General features: G+C 42.1%; 1 protein-coding gene across 6 annotated transcripts in view; it reads right to left on the reverse strand.

Moving 5' to 3' along the window:
* Positions 1–12,141, reverse strand: part of EPHA7 (EPH receptor A7) — a 164,122-nt gene extending 151,981 nt beyond the window's left edge. For 5 of the 6 annotated variants that reach the window (XM_074150118.1, XM_074150113.1, XM_074150117.1 and 2 more), the window contains exons 1-3: positions 11,924–12,020; positions 7,511–7,575; positions 2,221–2,890 (exon numbers count right to left, since the gene is read on the reverse strand). In XM_074150118.1, the coding sequence (XP_074006219.1) occupies positions 2,221–2,890; positions 7,511–7,575; positions 11,924–12,020 (832 nt within the window). Of the gene's footprint in view, positions 1–2,220; positions 2,891–7,510; positions 7,576–11,923 lie in introns of all 6 variants that reach the window. The other variant, XM_074150116.1, reaches the window with a different exon arrangement.
* Positions 12,142–24,432: the final 12,291 nt, after the last annotated feature.

The following is a 24,432-nucleotide window of genomic DNA, read 5'->3' on the forward strand; positions in this document are numbered from 1 at the left end:
AGTAACAGATAGCCAGTTGCATTAGTGTCAATGTTCAGATAAGTTTCTCTCAATATCTGTCACAAAAAACAGACGCGGTATCAGTGTGCCAGCTGTATTATCGGTCACTACATAGTTGATCATACTTAATAACATCCTCGAGCACAGACACAGCTAACAAGTATCACAGACAGCAATTACTATTGTGCGCCACAGTCACCCAGACCGTTCTGGCTCGGAGCTGCCAACGACGCGCATTCGGCGAGTGCCTGCTTCCCACCTTTTCCCTCTCAAATACATTAACTTGCCTCAATATGGAGCCAGAATTTGTTTTGAAACTCTTAACAGGATCACTGAAAGAAAAGAGGAAAAATACCATAAATGATCCTCTGGACTCTTTCCAGAGTAGCGTATTCTCCTAGCGATTGCTTTGGAAGCGAGCCAAAAATGGGAAGTGTTCTTGCAAATGAGCATGCTGCTATACTCAAGTGCAAGTTATCATTTAATTCTTTTGTCAACATCAGCACGGTTAGAAATTAAGAAGCTTGTTTAATAAACAGGTTACTTGAATTCCAGTTACCAAACACTGATTTTTTCTCCATTCACCCCCTGCTCCTCACTCACTCAGCTCCTGTCCCCCACCCACTTCCCAACATACACTGCTTTCCTTTTTTTAGATACTTTATTTCCTTTATTGAAAGTCAAATAAAATTAGTATATTAATTACATCAACCATGACTAGGTCTGTAATCAAGAGCAAGTTAAGTAAGAATAGGAAAAAAATCAGTCACTCCGAAAAAAATTCAAAAACCTCAAAACAGGCTTCTATGGGACACAGGGCTTAATATTTTTAACAGAGCTTTAATACAGTCTACTGAATGGTTTCGTGGGGGCAGTTTTTCACATTATGATTACTCCTAATGAGATCACCCTCCGCAGTGTATAAGCCCTCATCCCTTCCCAACAGAACAATGAAAGATTTGTGCCAGGCTACGAAGGCCTCAGATCAACTCCACTCACTTCACCTAGTACCAAATTTCCTGGTAAAAACTCATCAAGAACACAATCATGTTTTTTGCTGAGGACAAACTATTAGTAATTATGTATATATATATTTTTTTTTTTCAGTCTGCTTCTAATCCTCTGTAGGGGATTTTGAAGCCCTCACACAGGCATCTCAGAGTCAGTGACTGCTGCCAGCTTTGTTTTTGAGATTCTGTAGGTTTCTCCTTTTCATAGATTTGTGGGGTTTGTTTGTTTTTTTTTTCCAGTTTTTGACTTACAACATTTCTCATCCACAAAAGTCTGCCTATCTTATGATTAAAATGTGGTGACATATAACTCCTTGTGTTATGATAAAAATGATAGACTTTGCATTAAGTGTGCATGAAAATACCTGTCTCCAAACTGCCTACTCTTTTGGTTTTAGGATATTTCATTGTCTTTGCTTACACTTTCTCACACTAAGCAGAAATGTCTTACGCATGTAGCCCCAGTGACAGCCACGCTAAGTATTATTCTAAGAATATGGGTAACTGCATCAGTCTGAATTAGAAAATACGACTCAGTAGTCACTGATTTGCTAGTATTTCAAACTAATCACTATGATCCCACATAAAGCCAAGAGTTTAGTTTTATGAAAAAAAAAAAGATATTGTATAAAGGAAAACATACTTTACTCTGGAAAGCTGACATTCTGTTTGACAGATCTAAAATGATACTCTTGTGTCTGAATTTGTACACACTTAGGACATGAAACTCTAACCCAGTTTTTATTGTGTGTGTATTCTTACCATTACTAGCCACACCTCATTCTTCCTCAGTTTTAGTTTCCTTATAATTCTATCACAGACTATGTGAAAGAACAAGTTGTTTAACTACTCATATCTGAGATTATTAATACAATATTCTGTGATATGTATGACTTGTTCAGCAAGAGGTACAAGGAACATAATCTTAAGTGGTCTAAAATGCTAATACTGAATCTATAGTTTTACTTCATACAACTTTAATTTTGCTTGTTTAAATTTTAAAATGCACTATGCAACTGTTGATTTCCATATCCAGAAGAGCTGACTGCTTTGGATTAGCCAGTGTGAAGCTTACAGGTTGAGGATTCAAAAACTTTATAAGCAGACTGATGACATATTTCTCTTGCCAAAAAAAAAAAAAAAAATAAAAATAAGTTAGTAGAACATGACCTATAATATAAATGTTACAGCAAGTTGTATGTTTACTTACGTTCACAGGTGTCTCCTTTTTGCTGGTATCCTGCTTTGCAGATACATTTTCCAATAGGCACTAACCATTCTCCCTCGGCGCTGCAGTGCATCTTCGGCGAGTTCTCTGCCTCCTCCTCTGCACTGCTGACACAAGTTCCTCGTACTTCAACTAAAGAGGAAAACTCTGAGCCAGTCACTGTGTCAGGAAAAATAGCTAAGTTCTCAATGATGGACCAGCACTTCTTGTAGTAGACTTTGACAGAGACCAAAGCAATGCAGGCCCCTACATCCTGAAACGCAAGATAGAATCCTTTTTTGGACAAAGGTCCAATTTCTCTCACCTCTGTGTTAAGTTTCATTTTTCTCTCCCCAAGATCACCCTGGGTAAAACTTTCATCTGCTGCAATAGTGTCTATTTTTACATATTGGTTTTCTCGGATATTCCTGCCAGTGTCGTAGTCTGTTTCATAATAATACAAGTTAAAAGTTTCTTTACAAGTCCCCAGAACTCCAGGAAGACTGTTACAATCCCTCAGAGTGAATTTCAGTTCTACAAAAATCCTTTGTGCATTGCTTTTTGCAATCCAGTTAGTCCGAAGCCAGTTGTTTTGGTTTGATTCCATCACCTGGCATACCTGGTATGTTCGTATAGGAGTGTAGTTTTCATCCAGTCCACTAATTTCTTCCCACTAAAACAATAACAAACAGTTAGTAATACAAAACAAGTATGGCACCAGATGTAACTACTGCTTATTTTAAAAGGTTTCACACAACTCAGGTCTCCCTCCTTTTTAACAATATGGCGGCATAAAAAGTAGATTATTGTTAAAATACTCTTGAGCACCCAAATGAAGAAAATACTTATGAATGCAGCTGCAGGCTCTCCCTCCCTCCATGTCTTGCCCACAAATAAATAACTTCTAAAAGTCATTGTCATATCATGGACACAATTGTAAAGGGGAAGCTACAGAGAAGGCTGTTCAACGTACCAAGTTCTGATTACACACTGGGCTCTCCCACATTTCATTAAGGTCATGACAGTTTTGGGTGAGCAAAGACCAAAAGGAGGGAGGCAGTTTCACTTCCAGAGAAAGCTAAAATCAGTGAAGTCTTAGAAACTAAAATTGCCTAATGTTACAGTACATAAAACTTGTGTACATAACACTTCCAGTGGAACTTTTCAGTTGTACAGAAAGTATGGGACTGGGTCCTGAAACTCATGAGTCAAACGATTTTCACTCCTATATGATGAAAGTGGCACAGAGAGAGAGAGGGCGAGAGAAAACAGACAAAATTAGAAATCTGAAAGCGAGAAAACATTTTGGTTGTCCCCTTTTTGTTCAGCCCAACTCCTGTTCTAGTTACAAACCAAGAGAAGGTAAGCGGGAGCTTCTCACGTCACATTTTGTTCAGTGGCTGCATCCATATTAAAAGGGGCAAACTTCATTTAGTTGGGAGTTTAAATGAACCATGAGATTACACACATAATTAAGAACAACCCACATGACTGAAAGTTCACTGGTTCGAAGCCTGATTTTTGTTGTTGTTACCTCTTTAGGATACCAACTACGTAACAAACTGGTAAGCCTGTGACAGCCCCGTAGTCTTTTAACAGCCTTTGGTGGCGTGGGAATTTGCGCCTCCGGCAATGGCAAACCTTCCACTCAAACCAACCAGGCGGATCTGCCCAGGTGTAACCAAAACAATATCTGCCTCTCACCTTTTTTTTTTTTTTGCATCTCTTGTAACATTTAATTCACTGCAGAAACCGCAGCTGTAATAAATCAGTGGTGTTTTTTTTGAGCTATCCTCATCTGATGATATAGGCAACCATGACTTCCCCGTATGGCACTTGGCCCTCTGGCCCTGTGTCAATAATGCACTTAAGCTCATGCTTAAGATCAATGACAGTACTTATGAGCTTAATGGTAAGCATGTGCTTAAGTGCTTTGCGGGACTAGCATATTCGGCACCTCTGCAGGATGAGGCACCCACTGACATTCCTTACACCGGTAACCAAGCGTGGAAGGCACTGGTTTCCCAGCCTAGGAGCCATGCAGTGTACAGTCCTTTGCAAGCCTATTTGACAACAAATGAGATCATCTTAATGTTGGTTCTACTGCTCCAAGAAAAAGCAGATGTGGCTGAATTGATGCTGGAAGTTATCACCACAAAATATATCATGGCTGCAGATGCTGAAATGCACAGAAGTTGTAAATATCAAAGCACACTTCAAAGACCTATAGTTAATATAGACACGGGGTGTATGGTATTATATATGCATATGGTATTAAAATATTGAAATATGTTATTAAATGCTCATGGAGTTAACTGAACTGATTGCATATGGAGTTGGATTAATCCCAGAACAGAAGAAAGTCTACTTTCATAATAGATTTATTAGATCTGAACGAGTAAGATTTCTTCTATAAGAACTAGTACAAAAAAAAAAAAGAAAAGGAAAAGAAAAAAAAGGGACCCTGAACTGAGACTTTTGGCTCTGCCACATTGAAAAAAAAAAAAACAAACACCAAAAAAAACCACAAACAAACAAAAACAAACACAAACAAAAAACCCACAAACAAATGAATAAACAAACAAACAAAAAAAAAAAACCACCAACACCAAAACCCACAAAATGAATAAACAAAAAAAAAAAAAAAAAGGAAAAGACAGAAAAGAAAAGAAAACACAACCAAAAACCCCAAAACACAGAGATGATAAAAAAGGCATGTAACTTAAAATTTTACTGATTTTTATATTCTCTGTTTCACATCAGTTACTGCTGGGTTGGTTTTGTTTGTTTGTTTGTTTTGGGTTGGTTTGGGGGTTTTGTTTGTTTTATTTTTTATCTTGTGTAAGCAGCCCTCTCTCAAAACACCAAGCCAGATTCTGCAAGGAGATATTCCAGTTAGACAATGTATGGACAATGTATGGTATCTTTGAAGTGAAAGTAACTCCAATGCACCACACAGAAGGATCTGACTCCTTGGGTTTTGATGTGGACTGCTCCATCAAAATAAATCCTCACACCACACCACCCCCCTCCCCCCCAAAAAAAAAACCCCAGACAGCAAAACAAACCAATCAACCAAACAAAATAATTTAACAAAATAAAACCATTTATCATAAGACAACACAGATGAGCCTTCTTGGAGTCAAAAGCCCGCTACACGAGGCTAGCTGGAATCAGAGAGATTCTGATGCTACAGTCAAGGAAAAAAATGCAAAACACTAAATTCAGATAAGAAGCCCTACTTGGTGTTATCCCTAGCTTTAGACCCTGAAGTCTATCTTTCTATATTTTTCCACAGCCATGGAATAAGATTTCCCTTAAAAAAATAAAGGAAGTATGGCTTATGATTCAGTTTTGTAATCACCGGGCTATTATTTCAAGTGGTCCATTGGAGGTGTACCTGCTTCTCTGCGGGGAAAAAAAAAAAATACATCAGTACTTCAGGATATGTTTTCACCTATGCCATCTGAGGACACGTTTCATTAAAGTCTTTTTAAAGCGGTCAATTCCGTGATAGCTTTTACCGCAAGAAAATTCAACTTTGTCCTGCTGCAACATATGGTGATATACATGCAGTTCTATTTGATTGTGTCCTGTTCTATTGGTTTCAATATATGGTATTTTAACTTCTTAGTTATCTTAACAATGTTTGAGATCATTGTTAGATGTAACATTTGCAGTTGAATGAGGCATTTAACGAGTGTCTGGCTGATAGATTCCATACTGTGATGATGCAGTGGTTTCTCTCAAGATTTTCTGTTTATTCCCATAAAGTCTTTATCGCATAGTAGAAAATTCAGTAATTAAAACTAGAAAAACACTTATTTTCAATTAAATGGTACTTTTACATTAATACACAGGCGACTATTTCTGAATGTTCACGTGCATATGAATCCAGTCATTAGTTTTGATTCACTTTAAACTCCTGATTGAAATTGGCTTCTACCGCTGGAAAGTCGCCTTTTACTATTTGTTGAATTTGACTCTCCTTTCATCTTTCAGTATGCTGACATCTGTAACATGTGTTGACATGTCTTTCATTATCTACAGGTTAGCCTAATATAATTGCCACCAAGCTAATCTTTCAAACACCTCTGGTAAAGGCTTCAATCAGTGCGAAACGCTAATGCCGAGGTTATTAGCCATCATACACGTTGAGCTCGCGTTACATTCTTTCTGAAGTCCTTAGATTCGTTTCCAGTTTATGCTTGTATTGATTTTACGATCTTGCTTTTAAAGAAAGACACTTTCAGATTTTCATTCTTCTTATTTAAAGGATTTGTTACACTTTTATATCCCCACTCACACTTCACGCTCTTCTGGCTCCAGATTTCTTAATGCGCTGAAGATTAAGGGCCTGATCCCCCAAGACCTTGTTCATGCAAGGAGTTGCAGTGGATTCAGCAAGACTGCTTCCGTGAGTAAGAACTGCCCATATAATTTATGATTTGTCAGACTGAGTTAAGGTAGGGTTGAGCTAAGGTAGGACGATATACCCGATATATCTTTCCGAAAACGTTCTTCCTCAAGGCTTGAGGAAGAAGGGGTTTTATACCACTTTTAATTCAGACTGAAAGCAGCATTTCTCAACTTTATGTATATAATAAATAAGACAATAACAACGATGTTTCTAAACTTCTCATTTTTTATAATGATGTACTTTACAATGGTACATTTCATGGAGTACCACGAGATTAATTTGTAAGCAAGCTGGAGGTGGCCATAACCACATAATTGGTGCCTAGTTCCAGATAGCAAGCTCCTCGAGACTTGGGGATGTTTCAAGTTTGGAGTGTCATTTCAAACACAACTGCAGTATAAATGTTTTTATTTTAGAGCACTTCAATCTGTGCTATTCAATTACAAAGAAAACATCATAAACAAATTTATGGTCACCCATTATACAGAAAATGAAAAACATATTTTTAGAAAGTTTCCACACAGAAGTAAATCTGCTGTTTCTAAAGGAAGAAGGGAAAAGTGATTTAAAATACCGTGTTATAAATATACAGAGCTTTCTGGCACAGCACAAAGGATTACGCTACAAAACATAAAGCTACCGAGAACATTTACGTGAGTTTCTAAAGAGACTCTTCCTTTTAATTAGCTTGTACATTTGTACACTGTAACCTGAAATACGCTTCTTTCCATTCTAAAAATGAAAAAGCCGTAAACACTTGGTACTATTACTGAGAGAATTATGAGGGGGAGCTAGTTTAAAGCAAGTCTTTCAATTGCTTTGGTAAAATAACTGCTCATCTTCAGGAACTTAATTTTTGCCTGGAGTACTTACCCCATTGGGAGGAGAGGAAATCCATTCCAACTCTGTCTGTTGTGCTTTAGAGTCCAGCAATATTACTAAAAAGGAAAAAAAGAAGAATTTCCACTGTTTGTTAAATATAGTAAGTGGGAATAAAAAACCAAAGCCCAAAGTCTGAATAATAAAAAAAAAAGTTATAAAAAGAATGTATTTTTTGTAAAAATTAGTATTTTTTGCTTCAGATTATTACAAAAAAACCTGCAACCACAATTTTCTGCATTTACTTGTAAACAGATGATTAAATAATTATGTACCGTACACATGTGAGGAGACAGACATTAATCTTAACAATTTCATTGCTTAAATCAAAATGTATTGTTTTTCTTAGTGCTCTAAAGTGTTACTAATCAGTAATTAAGATGCGAATTCCCTTCATCTCCTTTATCATAAGAAGGACATTTCCCATATGCTGGTTATTACAATGAACTTAAAAGAAACAAATACACCCCAACATTTCAACACTTTTCCAAAACAATTTACACAGGACTAGTCTATACCTTACTGGGAGTTGCACTTCAAAAGCAATAGTCTTTTTCAGTTTGAAAGAAAAAAATGCGTCCCTTAGGTGATAAAGCAGTAATTCTATAAACAAATGACAACCAGGAATACAGAAAATAAAAGACTCTGTGATTACCTCACACTTTGCATACACAAAATACTACATATACAAAATCAGACTAATTCACTTTATGGTAATGGCTTACTAAAATCTTCATGTCATTATACCCCAGTGACGCTTCTATACAAAAAGGCATCAGTTCTAGTAGCACTGCAATTATTTTCAGCTAAATGTAACCCCGTCACCAAAAGTGGTTAATCACAGCCTAATAAACCAACTCTTACATATTTTACAGTACATATTGAAGGTTATATTACTGATGTGCTTTCCTCAAAAAATACATTTCTATATATGTCTTATATTTCCATTATAGCTATAAGCTTCCTTCTCAGCATATTACTGTAAGTTTCTCTAAGACTTTCAAATGGTACGTATGCTAATTTGGGATGTGAAAAAAAAAAAAAAAAAAAGTTGCTGAAATACCTTCTTTCAGACCGTCGAGTGTTCAGCCATATACCTTGGTTTGGTACAGTTTGAAGATTCCTTCTTCAAAGCTGCACATTTAACTTCACACTTCTAATTGATTAAATGAAAAGTAACATTTCTAATTTAAACCTATTCAGTATATTTTTAGCTATGGAGCTATTTATAACTTTCCACACAGCATTTAAGTACTGATATTTCAATGTATGATTTAAGGCTATAACCTGAAGCAACTTTTGTCGGGTCTTTTGAAATACTTATAATTCTGGCTTCGGCCCTTTCTCCTAGGAGATTTTTAACACAAAATTTCAGTGAATTACTAGAAAGATGAGAAGACTAAAAAAAGTTATTTAAAGGTTCATACAGTAATATCTGAACACAAAACGGTAGCTTCCAGGCCTGTACATCAGTAATAAAGTGGAACTACTCATTAAAGAAGTTTGATAGTCTCTCTCTAGAACGATTACTGGCTTTCTTCATTACGCTTGGATTCAAGGGGCTTTACTTTGTAACACTTTCTATAGAAAAGCAGGTGGTGTATGTGGTGGTTTGTGAAACAAGAACATTTATAATGGTCCTGGAGAGCGAAAAAAAAAAAAAAAAAGTACCACGAAAAATTTAACCTTTTCAGCACCAGCACAACGTCCCATGGCTGCAATTCATGATACGTTTTATTTGGCAGCAATTCTCCATCACATAGTAACGGGTGGGCTCGTCTCAGGAAGAAAAGACAGTAAACGATCAAACAAACATCAGCCCCTGCTCTGCGGACACCCCTTGCAAAGAAACGTGCCGTTTCCCTGTGGCACCGAAAGTTACTGGGGAAGAGCTTTCCAGGCCGGCGGCTGGTGCGCTGCTCCCGGCCCGGGCTGCGCAGCGCTGGGATGCCATACGGAGAGGGGACGGTGCCGTGCCCCGGCGCATCCCGCCGGCAGCCTCCGCGGGGGCGCAGCGCTCCGCGCTATGGGGAGACGCCGCTTCGGGGCCCCTCTCGGCGGCGCGGCGGGGCAAGAGAGGGAAAGGAGGCGTAAAACCGGCGGGCGAAGCGCGGGGGCGGGGAAGGGGCTCCACGGGGCTGCGCGCAGACGGCCGCGCCTCCGCGCTGAGGGAGCGGGTTTGGCGGCCGAGCAGCAGCGTAGCACCGGTACTGTGGTCGCCCCCTCCACACCCCATTCCCCCCCGCCCCGGCCGCCAGTTTGGAGGGGCAGCGCCCCGGGACAGCAGCCCCGGTAGGGGTCCCCGAGGGCTCGTAGCCACGGGGCGGAGGGATGGGACCTGCCCCCCGGGGGAGCGGCCCGCAGCGCCCCCGCGTCTGCGCTCGCCCGGAGAGTCCCGGGCGCGGCGCTGGCAGAGGGCTCCGCAGGTAACGCGGTCACCCCCTCGCTTTAGAGAGCCAGGCGGATCCTGCCCCGCTCCTCTCCAGCATCTCACCGCGGCTTTTATCTAGCTACGGAAAGGAAACTCGGGAAACTTTTCAGCCTCCGCACACACCACACACCCCACCAGTCCCTCTTCCGTACCCAGGGGGGAGCGGTGGGAAACCACGCGGGGCTGCTGCCGCCACCAGCCCTTCGGCAAGGCCGGGGCCTGGGGGGGAAGCTGCAAAGTTACTTTTGGGGTTTATTTTCGCCCCCCGGCTCTTTCCTCCGCGGGAGTTTTCCGCGCTTGCAGCAGGTAGCCGCTATCAACCCCTGTCTGCCGCTCGCCCCCTCCTGACCCTCCTTTGGCTGGGTTGATTTCCCCAAATACATACCCACTATACGCACACACTTTATATGTATAGATGCATATATATACACACACACCCATACACGTATTACACACACAAACACGAGGCAGACTACCGCCGGGAGGCACCCGGCGCAGCCCCGGTCGCGGCTCAATCTGCAGGGCAGAGCGGGGCAGGCAGCCCGCACCCTTCCTGCCTGCCTCCCCTGCCCGCCTCCCCTGCCCGCCTCCCCTGCCCGGCCCTTCTCCCCTGCCTGCCCACCCCACGACCACGCGTCCGTACTCCCCGTGTGGGGGTCTCTGGGCTTCACAGCCCTTCCAAAAAAAAACTTTCGAAATGCTGCTAAGGAAAAGCTCTCTCTCCTCTTTCCCTCTCTAACCTCGCCATCGCCGCCTTCTCTTAAGGGCAGAAGACATTTTAATTGAGGGATTTTTTTTAAGCTCCAGTTAGAAGCCCGAAATGGTATTGTACTGCATGCCAACGGTTTGATGAAAAATATTGGCGTATCCAGCTGAGGGGGGGGAAACCCCCAAACGCATACATAGGCAGAGACACCAAAAAAGCCCCTGACTCCCTCTTCCCTGTCGTGTGTACCCTCCACTCCCCGAAGATGGAGACGGACCTTCGCCTTTGGCTGTCAAACGCGAGCAGGGCGCTCCATTAAATCATTTCGGATTTTCTCAGCGTGAGAAAAGAAATTCCCAGATGGACTTTGTGCATTGATTTTATACACCTCCATCAGTCTCTGACAGAAAACTGACTGTTTTCTCTCAGTGCGCGGGGGAAACAAATGTCCGGGGTTCGCCTTACACAGATACCAGTGTTGGATTGATGGGAATCGGGAAGCCCCGCTGTGATACGCAGATCGTGTAAAACATCCATCCCTAAACCTCTCCCGTTCCCCAGCGATGCCGGGGGACGGCACACACGTTGCAGAGACACGATGCCAGCATGCGTGTACCCAGCCTACACGGCCGGGAGGTGCAAAACTGCACCCCGATGCTCCTTCCCACGGTCTGTGCACGGCCCCTCGGGGCCGGAGCGCTGCAGGCCCCCGGTGGGCAAGCAGTGGCGCGGAGCTGCCCCGCAGCCTCAGCCCCGCGCCGTTCCGTGCCTCCCCCGAAACGTCCCGAGCCCTGAAACTCGGCCCCCAGCCCAGGGCAGCCCCCCGGCCGGGGAGCAGCGAGGTAACCCGCCCTCCCTCGCACCTCGTCGGGAGGATTAAGGCTGCCACCGGGGAGTGAGGCTACTACCCCCGCCCGCATCCCCGGGCCGGGGGCTGTCTCCCCAGCCCCATGCCTTTTTCATCACGTGCAAATGCCTCTCAAACCTCATTCCTGAGAGCAGAGGCAGTTGTCCCGGTCTCTCACACAACATCCGTGTCGTCCCCCCCCCCGCGCCTTAGTGAACGCCTTGCTCTTTCCACCCTCCCACCTCAACTAAAAAAAAAGGTTGTTGGTTTTTTGTGGTGTTTTTTTTTGTTTTTTTTTTTGAAGCGGGGGGGCTGGCCAGCAGCTCGCAGTGGCAGGCAGGTCCTCCGCTAAGCCACCACACGAGACTTCATGTGCAAAAAGCAATAAATAAGCCCAAACTTTTGTTTTCCGCATCACCTTACCTTCTTTCGCAGCCTGTGCCTCCCCCGTGCGTGCAAAGCGGAACAGCCAGACGGAGCACAAAATAATCCAAGAAGGGAGCCTACTTTGGAAAACCATGGTGCAGGAGCGGGGTGATTTTATATTTTCTAGCTATATATTTCTAGACGCTGCCGCTGCCGCCGCTTGGTGGGTGCTAGAGGACGGTGGAGAATTTTGCTCTGCTTGTCTCTGGCTCGGCGTTGGCTCCCTCCCTCCCGGCTGCCTTTCTCCTCCTCCTCCTCCTCCTCCTCCTCCTTCGTCTTCGTCTTCTTCTCCGCCTCCTCCTCCTCCTGCGCGCCGCTGCCCGGCTCCCGCACCGGGCCGGCCGCCCGCCAGCCCCGACTGCAGCCCGGCCGCCCGCCCCGCGCTCCGATAATATCAATTAGGGAGAGGGGGCGGGACCGCAGCGGCCGCGCGGCCCGTCCCTCAACCTGACTGACAGCGGCCGCCGGCCAAACAACAGCAGCTCTCGGCGCCCGGCGGGCCGAGCCCGGCGTCTGATTCGTCGCGGCGGGAGGGGCGGGATCGGCGGTGCCGCCCAATCAGCGAGCGGCGGTGTCGGGTTGCCGCCGGCGCTGGGGAGCCGCGGGCCGCGAGCGGGGCGACGGCGGCGGGACGGAGGGGCCGAGCCGGGAGCGGGACAGGGACCGGCCGGCGCCCGGGGGCTGCCCCGCACGCCTGGAGGCAGGCGGCCGGCCGGCCGGCTCGTCCTCGGGGCGAGCGGAGCGGCCGGTTGGCCCCCGGTGCTCCATCTGCTCGCTGCATGCCGGGGCAGGGAGCCAGAGGAAGGGGTCCCGGCCGGCTCCCGGCCCGAGCCGCCGCCGGCCGGTCCCGGCGCCGCCCCCGGCGCGGTGCCCGGCCACCCGAGCGCGCACCGGGGCTGCTGCCACCCAAAGGGAAACTTCGGCAGGAGCTGCGGGATGGGTGCCCCGAGACACCCCGCTGCCAAAAGTCAAGTTCCCCGGGGCTGGCATCGCCTGGGCTCCCTTCGCCCTTCCCTTTGTCTTATTCGGGTTTTCCGTCCCCCGGCTCCCATTTTCCCTGAATACCAAGAACAGGTTAATGACAATTTAGAACTTATTTTGAGGGGGGAAGGCTCGGTTGCTTGTCCCCCCTTCCCGTTGGGTGTAACCTGAAGGAGGGGTAATCTGCTAACAATGAGACAAGTTAAATCGGGGGAGAAAGAGAAGGAAAAAAAAAAAAAAAAGAAGAAAAAAAAAAAAACCAAAACCAACAAAACCCGAAGGAGAGAGGAACTTGCCAAATCTCTTTTGTCACTACGAGCCCGGCAGTGCTTTTCCCGGCGATCCAATTATGCCCCCACCCCGCCGCTTTCCCTTTCCCAAACGCACCCCTGCTCCTTCAGCGAAGGGAAGAGCAGAGCGGCGCAAGAACTTACCCTGCCCCGGGCCGGGGCGCTGCGACCGCCGCGGTGTCCCCGCCGGCCTCGCTGGGAGCGCTCCTCTCCCCGGCAGCGGCGGGGCCGGCACCGCGCAGCCCCCGCGGCGGGTCCGCTCCGCGTCCCCAGCTCCGCGCCCCTCTGCGCAGCCCCTGCCTCTGACTCTGCCCTGCGCACCTTCCCGCGGCTGATGCTGCGCGGCGCGGAGCGGGTTTGGTACAGCTCTCTTTAAAAAGCGCGTCGCCGCGTCCTTTGCGGGGGACAGAACCGCGATGTAAACGGAATAAGTGATTATTGTCCTGGAAGCAGGCGAAGACAGCGAAGCGCGGGGGGTGTAATTGCAATTCGATGGCAAGATTATGCGAGAACCTGAAACGATCCTTGTGCAAATGGGGACGCTGATACAGAAAATATTATGCCATAAATGGAGATTGAGATGTAAATTGTGGGGGGATTTGTTTATGGGACCTTTAGGTAGATAAAGCACAATTAAAATTGATGATGATAATAATAATAATATGCTCAGCATTGCCGGATAAACAGCCACCATAATCCGGGCTTTGAGCACTTTCCCTGTGGTCTCTTCGTTACTTCTGAGAATGGTGTGGAGGTAGCCTCAAAAATGCACTGTATTCCTTTCACATGCTGAATAATTAATACTCATGGCTTAGCGTATGACACTTTTTACATGTTGTTCAGAATGCTCTTTCAATACTCTGGATACCATGATGAGCATAGGCAAAGTACACGCTCTTGATTCTCTCGTCCTCTCTCATCTGTCATTCCCAGCCTCATACGTGCGTACTCAGAAAGGGGAGCTGTACTGAACAGTGAGTTTGCTTATCTTCTTTAAAAAGACTATTTTGTTTTAAATTCTTACACGCGGCTATTTTGTAACTTCCTTGCAAGTTTTGATAGGTAAAGTTAGTTTTCATGTGGCACATGTTGTAACAGTGATTAAAGCAGATGTAGGAAGTCCTTAACCTAGTTAGTCCTCTACAATTTCCTAGCATAAAGTGCAGGCATTTCGCTTCAACATCATTAACCCCAAAAGACAATTTTTAACCTACAGAATGTATTAAAAAAAAATAAAATATTTGTATTGAGACTTTGAATGCCTGTGTTCATAAAAATGCAGGACATGAACTAATTGACAGGAGAAAGGCTCAAGTAGCAATGCGATAAATCCATGCCCTGCATATAGTATTAGGCCAGACACTTATTTTCATCATCACCTGCATTTATACTGCATCACCTTACCACAATATGCATCACCTGCATATCGTACTGTATTGTACAATCTAATATTGTATGTGTATAGAGTCTGTACACATAGAAGGATACTTACAAATTGTGTACATTTATTAATCACACAGAGAATATATGTGCACATGACTGAGCGTATAAGGAAATTAAATAAGAGATATCAAAAATAAAAAAGGTGTATATTTCTCTTCCTGATCAGAGTATTTCAAATGCCCTGTCTTCCTGGCAATCGTAAATTGAGATAAGATGACATTATATGTACTGCTTCCTTAAAACAGTTGTGGATATATTCACAGGTACATCAAAACAATCCATATAAACACTGAGATGGTACATTACAGTGTTTGTTTTTTTTTTTAACTGTGCCACTTACACATTAAATCTTTATGAAAATGGCTCATAATTTGAAGTCCTTTTAAATGGATTTGATTTTGTCCTTTTCCTCAGCTTCTTTTTAGCGTTTTCTGATACTTCATTGTATTCTGTAGGTGCACAGCCCTGTATTGCATCTCATCCAGCTGAGTGTTGGATCTTCTGTGAACAAAACCAGAAAAGATAAATATTACAACTGAACCAAAATACTGAAGCTAAATGGACCATAACCCTCAGATTTGGTATCAAAATCTCTGAGAGAAGGAAAAAAAAAGGTAACTGGGAACTTCATGTGTTACAATTCAGACACCATCAGAGTAAATAGTTAGCTGGAACAATATAATCAAAGATAGTAAAGTTACTTTTTTGCTTTGTCCTGTTCTGTCCTTTTTTTCTTACTTAAAATCTGTAGGCCAGATTCTGCCTTTTATTTAAACTTGTATGTTATTAGAATGGCTTTCTCGATACAACTTAGCTTCCCTCTACTGAGACTAACTTGATGCCAGGCGAGCTTCCCCATAAAGAATTGCAATGGTCTAAACAGACTTTGGAGAAATATTTAAATAATTTTCTCCTTAAAATTGCCTAACTTTATCTCCACCACATAACTCGGTCTGAAATTGTCATACAAGAAATATGGGATGAATTCTAAGGCTGTACAAGCACACATAAGGAAATGAGCATGATCTCAAAGTAGTCATAAAATTCTGTCTTCGCAAATTCCCTTTTTGCAGGATTTAAACATTCTTTCTCGGCTACCGTGTGCGGGGCTGAAGCAAAATCTGAACAGCTTTAAAAAGGTGTTGAAGGTTAGCCTCAGACGTAGTTTATGAAAATGATACTGAGTTTTGGTTCTGTCCACACAAGAATGACCCTTAAAACTGGTTTTGACCAAAACCATTTGAACTGTGTTTAACAGTAGTAAAAGTAGAAATTAGGCTTAAGTAACAGAAGTTTTTTTAAACTCTGAGTTTGGTATTTTGTGGTCATAATCTAAGCAATCCATAAGCAATCCTTTATCTGTGCACAAGATTTTCTATGAAGTATGTAGTAGGCATTTTTGTACTTTTTTTTTTTCATTTTTTTGTAGAATTTTTAATATAAAAATGCAGTGGGATCATGACATTTGACTTTTAAGTAATATGTGTATAGTAAATCATTATATGAGACTTTGCATTTAGTCTTCCAGATGTAATGGCACTCACATTCCAAATCTGGACCAGAAAGAAATATTCTGCAGGGTGTCAATTTCAGATCTTCTGGTGAATTTATAAGTCAGACTAGCTCTACTATAGTAAAGAAGGCAATGTATTAAATAAACATTACTGATTCATAAAGAAATTGTAGAGAATTAGGACTGGCTTTTTTGAAAAGCATGCTTATATAAAAAGTCCATTTTATAGTTGAAATTTCAGTTTGCTTTTTTTTTATTTATTTTTTAACTATTTTAGGAGAAATTAGAAATAGTGCTATAAAGCTTCACACTTTAAATTCTTCACAAACATCAGAATGACAACAATAATTCACTGTCAAATTTTCTCTCGGGGGATTTAAAGTTATGCACTGTGCTAAATAGATACTTAGAATCTGTTTTTCAAATCTATGAATTTTCAATAAACTTGAAAAACACTGTACAGAAATAGAGATAAGATAGTCTATCATCTTACCATTTAATGGGAATGAAATAAATTCATAGAATCATAGAAACGTCTAGGTTGAAAGGGACCTTTCAGATGATCTAGTCCAACCATCAACCTAACATTGACAAAAACCATCACTAAACCATGTCTCTAAGCACCACATCTACTTGTCTTTTAAATACCTCTAGGGATGGTGACTCAACCACTTCCCTGGGCAGCCTGTTCCAGTGCTTGATAACCCATTCAGTGCAAAATTTTTTCCTAATATCCAATCTAAACCTTCCCTGGCGCAGCTTGAGGCCATTTCCTCTTGTCCTATCGCTTGTCACTTGGGAGAAGAGACCGACCCCCACCTCCTTTCAGGTAGTTGTAGAGAACAATAAGGTCTCCTCTCAGTCTCCTCTTCCCCAGTTCCCTCAGCCGCTCTTCAGAAGATTTGTTCTCCAGACCCCTCATCAGCTTCATTGCTATTCTCTGGACGTGCTCCAGAACCTCTATGTCTTTCTTGTAGTGTGGGCCCCAAAACTGGACACAGTACTCAAGGTGGGGCCTCACCAGTGCTGAGTGCAAGGGTATTCTGTAGAACAATGCAAATGAAATGCACGTTAAATACATGTGTGAACATGAAATGCCTCTGCCTTTCCCCAGGAACAGCAGCAAAGAATCATATCAGGTCCAAAATTATACTCCATCTGGGTCCTGTAAGATTGCTTCCACTGACAAATCTCAATTTGAAAACTGTTTTATTGAGGAACAAGAGCTTCTGGAGGATATACTGTGTCTGTGCTGATCACTCTTCAGAGTCTCTTGGTGTATCCAATTGTGTTGTGGACCTTCCCCTGGGAGTAGGGAAGGTAGGGAGTAGGGCAAGCCAGTGTCATCATCCTGCAATAGCATCTGGAGATATTCTGAAAGGAGATAATTCCATTGCTCACCCAGGAGTTAAAGGAATACCTTTGTGCCCAGGTGCAACAAGGAGTAACCGCACATATAAACACATTGTCGACATCAGTGTTCTGTAAGATTCAAAGTTTCGGTTTTCCTAGGATATTTGTCATACAAAAAATTGCACACAGAAGAGCCTGCTCATAAGGGTAGCTAATTCTTATTTTAGTTAATTAGTTGTAAGTAGTAGATAAACTCTAGCAATATGCTCCCATGATGTTAGTATCTTCCCGTTCTTCCTCAGTACAAGTGACATCTGATCACTTCCTTCTGTGACAGTCCTAGATTATTCTTTCTGCCCAGCTGAGGTGAAAAATCAGACCCAGTAGATTTCCCGTTTCTGTATATTACCTCCTCTTACAGTCAGTCTCAATCCCTCAACTTCCTTTTGGTTCTGTGAAAGAGCATGGAAGGGAAAAAAATAATTAAAAAATCTCTCCTCTCAATCTCCCTTCTGTGTAAGGAGGTAGGAGGGGAAAGGATAAAAGAACAGATGCAATAACCCTAATTTAGCTCTGAAAGATAAACTGCAGATTGCAATGACAGGAGTTCCAGTGCTTTCACCTCTAGATCCAGGAAGTGTAGTGATGTGGAGCATCACTACTGACAGGAAAAGTGCCAAAGTGTATGGGAGAAGGTGTTCCTTGAAGTAGAATAATTTAAGAATTGCATCCCTCAGGAGTCCAACCCTCTGCAGATTTCCCTCTTTGCCATCTTTCACATATTCTCATAGTCTGTCAAGTTTCCATGCACATACACTGCCACTTCTATCCTGGTCTGTAGTTTTATCTCCCCCCAAAACTAATCTCTCATTATTCACTGCAAAGTGAACCAGATTTCTGACAAGTAATACACATACTAATTTGTGGAAGTTTGTTTTATCCTAAGACAGTTGATGCTTAGAAGACATGCTAAGTGATAAGACTTTCCATACTCTGTTTTATGTCCTTAAATGTGGAAGTTCATGTGATAGTGAATTTCACAGGTAAGTAACGCTTTATTCAGAATACATTTACTTTTGACTGGAATTTACCAACTGTAGTTTCAGGATGTGATTTCTTTAGTATTTACTGTAGTGTGACAAAGGTTAATAGAAGTACCTAACAAACTGTCTTTATACAGTCAACTCTGGTTTATCTGGAGTAATAATCTTGTAATACAAATGCAGGGACGATGCAAATCCTCTGCAAAATTAAGCTACGTGACTGTATAATGTAGAAAAGCGGTTTTGCTATATTCAACCTTAAGGGGCAAGCTAACACCTGCCTGGATCAGCAAATGCAGACAGAAATAAACCCCAGTACTGCAACACTGCCTCTGGACCCCTCCTGTCCTCATGCAACCAGACTAGCTATCTCTGTATCCATGATAACGTGCATCACAAAATAGATAATTTCACCCCAGTCACCACTGAGTAGGTCCTTTTCTTTTCATTATTATTGTTATTATTTCACATACGCTTACCAAGTAATTTCTAAGTTGTCTCCTGTCTAAAGGCTCTGTTCAGATAATGCTTTCCTCTCGTAAGCGGTTCCATTGATCTAGGTGAGAGTTAGGTGCTACTCAAGCTGAATGAGAGTGACACTCTTAGGTAAACACTAAGTATCTTTAAAGCTCCTTCAGATGGAAAACACTTCATTTCAAGAAATCCTTTATTTGTCCTATTGTACATGTTTTTCTTGAGGAGGTGATTTGAACTGTAAGCAGTAAGCAGAGTTAACTGATGTGGTGGAGGGTGCTTTTTTGTACATCAATTTTTTTCAAGACCATAACTTCGATTTTTTCCAAATTTTTTTTGGGGGGACAGGGTTTTTTGTTTTGTTTTGGTTTTTTTTTTTCTTCTGTTTGGGTTTGGTTTGTTTTTTTTTTCCCCCAATGATGGCACAATAGGCAGTTGTCACTGAGCTGTAGTGTTGCCAGTGACTTTCTCTTAAGTATTCGCAATAAATTTAAGGCCCATCAATGTGATTGAATAGTTCCTTTTTTTCTTCTCTTCTTTCTAGTGAATAACATGGCACTGGTCTATAGTAATTCATCTGTCATTGCCCAGTTGCTTAGAGGTAGGTTATGCAGTGGATTAGAAACTCTTTCTTAATCGTGGCTAACCTGAATAATCTTTTGCCACATCACTGTCTATGACTTCTACAATAGGTGATAAATATATTGAACTCTGTTACTCATAGTACATATCCTGGAGCATCCTATAATTTGCTTAGTTTTATGATGAAATCGACTGTTTATTTGTCAATGCACCTTGTTTTCCACCCCATAGCCAGACTAATTCTTGACAGATGTCTACCTCACACTCCGTAATTATTTAGATCTTAACAGTCATCTTTGGGGAGACTCAACAGAGTATCTTGTATCATTTTATTTGAAATTTTATTTTTTCCCTTTTTAATAGCATGATCCAAAACATTAAAATAAAAGGCAACTGTAATACATGAATTAACAGCATCGTCTATTTCTCTCTGCTTTTTAATTTTGTTCTTTATCCCATTTTCAAATATAATCAAATATTCAAATAACATTACATGAAAGGAAATGAATTAGTATAGCTGGCAGATTGAACCTTAAAAACAAAAAAAAATTTAGATTTATGCTGCCTGTAAGGTAATATGATTTTGTATTTTTTTCATATATTTTATTAGTACACAAACTACCAGACAAATTTTTATAATTGCTGTATTAACTTAGTAAGCCCCACAGTAAGAAATCCACTTACCTAATTGAACTTCCAGTGCGAAGAAGAAGAAGAAGAAGAAGAAGAAGAAGAAGAAGAAGAAGAAGAAGAAGAATGTAGTCTTCTAGGAGAAAAACTCAAGACTACTTTTTCCTTCTTCAGTGTTAAGATTTATCTTCCTAATGATCCCATATGGGTAGTGGGAGTTTGTTTTTCCCCAAAATGGGCACAGAGTTCTCAATGAATATTGCTACACAAAAAAACCCAAAACAACAAAACCATAGCGCCCCTCTCACAATTTACAGTCAAGGGGCATGGGAGGCTGAGAGAGCACGAAGTCACCTTCGCGTCTTTCTGATTTGGTAAGCTGAAAATGTCCCCAGTGTATCTAAAAGTGCTCGGGGTGTTGGGCTGTAAAATTATGGCACGCTCCTACCTAGGGCTGCCTGGTGCACTGCAGGAGCAGTTTCAGCCTCTGCCTTCTGCAGCCCTGACCCAACCCACTCTTCCTTCCCCTAGCTTGCCCCTAGCTTTGCCTCTTGCTATGATTTGCAAGATGATGCTTTGAAGGCAGTCTTCCAGCATGCCTACGCAAAGGTTTCCCTCTCTCAGACAGAAGCAGCGATTGTAGGGCTTTAATGTTATTCCAGCCTCTTTGTCCTGCCATATAATGTGCCTTGCATATAACCAGCTGTAGCATAATTAAGCTAGATTTTAGGTGCTTAATCAGGCTCAGCAAAATAACATAGTTTGTCACATTCCTTCCAGCTGAAAGCAGTACATAGCTTTAAGTCTGCACTGCCTCTGCTGTACCTGTGAGTAACTGCTGTCAGCTGGCAAGAGCTTCATCTGAATTTGGATTCACTAGGAGATTAATTTAAGATACTTTTCTTTCAAAACAAGTACTGTACTGTATCTCTTCAGACCGAGACTTTTCAGTACATTTATTTGTAAAATATGCATATGTATGTGTCTACATACATAATTTCCTCATAAATTCAATCGTCGTAGATAAATGGAATGTAGAGATAATATAGTTTCATGTACCAATACTGTGTACAGAGGGCCAGTCCCTTATCTCCTGTGAATTGACATAATTGCAACAACATTATGCTACTTCGGGCTTTTTGGCAAGAATTCGTGCCAGTTACATAATTCATTACAGCATATTCTAACCTCCTGAAATCTATGCATATTTTTAGGCATAGCTTGTACAGTCCCAGTGATTTCTGCTTGTGAATTCCCTTTAGACATGCCCTCAGGTTCCCCCTGGATATGCTTCTGTCACCGTGTCACTTTGACAGTCACTGTTGCAATTCTTCCATCTATGCAGTTCTCATAGCAGTCAGCGCGGGATTTAGATGCACGTAGGTAACAGGGCTTGATGGTGGTCAAAGCACAGCAGATTCTGATAGTCTTTTAATAGTCCTCAGCACATGCTTCTGGTTACTAAGCGTTGTGAGCCTGAGCCTTACCTGATGTGAGCCCCTGGAGTTGATGTCTTTAAACACCTGTTAAGATGACATGGACAGTGGGATAGAGTGCACCCTCAGCAAGTTTGCTGATGACACCAAGCTCGGTGGCGCAGTTGACACGCTGGAGGGAAGGGATGCCATCCAGAGGGACCTAGACAGGCTGGAGAGGTGGGCTCGTGCAAATTGCATGAAGTTCAACCAAGCCAAGTGCAGGGTCCTGCACCTGGGACGTGGCAACCCCAGGCACAAATACAAGTTGGGTGGAGAATGGCTGGAGAGCAGCCCCGAGGAGAAGGACTTGGGAGTGCTTATGGATGAGAAGCTCAACATGAGCAGGCAGTGTGCACTGGCAGCCCAGAGAGCCAACCGTGTCCATTTTTGTTATGATTTTACATCATTCAAGCATTTCAAATCATGTTTATATAGATATATATAAAAAAATCTATAACATCGAGTATCTGGGTAATATTAGGTTCTGTTTTTTCAAGCAAGATTTCTGCAGGTTTTTGTGGGAAAGGAGACCTCCCTCTCCACCTCTTCTCCCACCTATCTTCCCACCAGTCTGATTTTGCTAGGAGGCTGCGACTTGTTCCTGTAGAAATCTGCCATGCAGTTGAGACAGTAACCTACAGTGGGATTGGAGATGTTAGAACCGCTTTCCTCCTTGAGATATAGTACTGCCTGTCCCCAGGAAGCACCCTCTGTCACCTAAGGGCATGGCAGACCTACGTGACTCCACTTGCTCACTGTTCTGGCTCTGTTTCAAGGCTGTACTGGATAAATTAAAGGCACGAGAGAAGATGAAGAGGACAGTTTGCCTCCCTCTCCACCTTCTCTCTGCTGGACTGAGGAGAGGGACAGCTCAAGGCAGGAGAGTAACAGGAGTGAAGCCGCAAAAAAGGGAGGCAGCTGTGCCGTGCAGAGAGACGTATTGGGTTATTACTGTGGATACTGTGATGGTCACCTAAACAGTTTTTGTTAGTTTGATGTAATTTCTGATGATGCCATTGGGTACGGTGTATTATCCGCTCCTTACCTTCTTTTCTCACCTTCAGTTTTGCTATTTTCAGGGTATTAGCCGATTCTCAGAAAGGTGCAACTTTGATTTCAAAATGTGTCTGTCTGTATCCAAATACTGGAGAGCCAGAAGAGTTCATAAGGAGGCTAAAATAACACAATTATTTTAAAATGGCATTTGCTTATGATTTTAACTGTTATGTCTCTCTATCATGTAGATACGTGTCGTAACTCCATTTAACTGACAGTTAGGTCACATTAATCAGGCTACTTCTATAACTGCTCCTTTCTACATGCAACTGCATATCGTTCTCCAAAGGAATCCCACACAGTTATGGCCAGTGTAGAGACGGGGCTAATTCGGCAGTGCTTTTGCTCAGCTGCATTGTTGTTTTGCTATATGGAAAGAATTTAATTAGTTCACGTCAAAGTTACATCACCTTTGGTGACAGGTAAAATTGGTGTGTAGCAGTATCAGCCGGATCAATGTGAACTGATATAAAACTCTGGAAACCTAGTTTTCAACTGACTCCTTAATGCAGCTCAGAAGAGCAAATCCCTGTGCAGAGTAGCACGCAAAGTGAAATAAATGAATGAAAACTGTATGATTAAATGCTTTCAACTGGAAATTTCGTTGCAATATTCAGAAACTCTACAAATTCTTCTAATTCATCATACTCTTTGTTTATTACTAATAAATTAATGTGCTGATGGAAGGAATTCATTACCCTTTCTACACACTTCACTAGTTGCAGGTCATTTATTAATCTGTGTTATCTGGTAAGACTAAAACCAGCTGTAATTACATTGTTAAACATTGATTAATAAGCAGCCCACATCACTAATATACGCAAGAAGCAAGATAAAAAATCTTTTTAAAGATTTAGAGTAAAATTTTAACATTCCTTTGGGAATAAAGAAATCTGGATCTTCATCAATATTCATTTTTGTAAGATTCCATTTGCTTGTACAGCTGTATCTCTAAACACCTTTTGGAAACAGATTAACAAGCAAATTCAATTACACTAGAGTAAACGAACTGCATTCACAAAGTGGTATTAATGCACTAAGTGAAACATTTAGAATGAAACATTTTTTTTTAAAGAGTCTTCAGCTAACCAATCTTTTTTTGTTTTGTATTCTTAGTTCAATCGTGTAATTAGGCACACATCTATTTTAAAACCATTTGTATTTTACAGATTTAAAAATAATATAGCAATTTGAAATACGTTATTAAAAACACAGCAGATTCCTAGACTCTGCTTTTGTGGGTTTTCAATAAAATCAGTTTGATTGAAGTCCCACACAGGAAATTATTACATGTCAGAAGCTTGGATTATCATTAAGGGTAAATAAGCAGAATGTCTCTGGCACTTGACAAAATTGAGGAACTTAATTTTATGATACAGCTCTATGGGAAATAAAGCAGATGGAAAGAAGATGCTTTCAGAAAAGATGTTTTAAGACTGTCCTCAATTAATCATAAATGACAAATCTTATTACAGTAGCACTATTGCTATGGGTCTGTCAGTATTTCCATTATGAACCTATATTTCAGAGATTTATAAATGGGGTATAAAAATTAAGTCTGGGATGAATTTTGATGTTCACACTCTTCACTATTGGATCACATTTTCCTCCCAAAACTTTAAGAAAATCCATTTTACCTTTTTGAGTTGGAAGGTGATAAAGG

Source organism: Numenius arquata, chromosome 7 (assembly GCF_964106895.1).
Source record: "Numenius arquata chromosome 7, bNumArq3.hap1.1, whole genome shotgun sequence".
NCBI lineage: Eukaryota > Metazoa > Chordata > Aves > Charadriiformes > Scolopacidae > Numenius > Numenius arquata.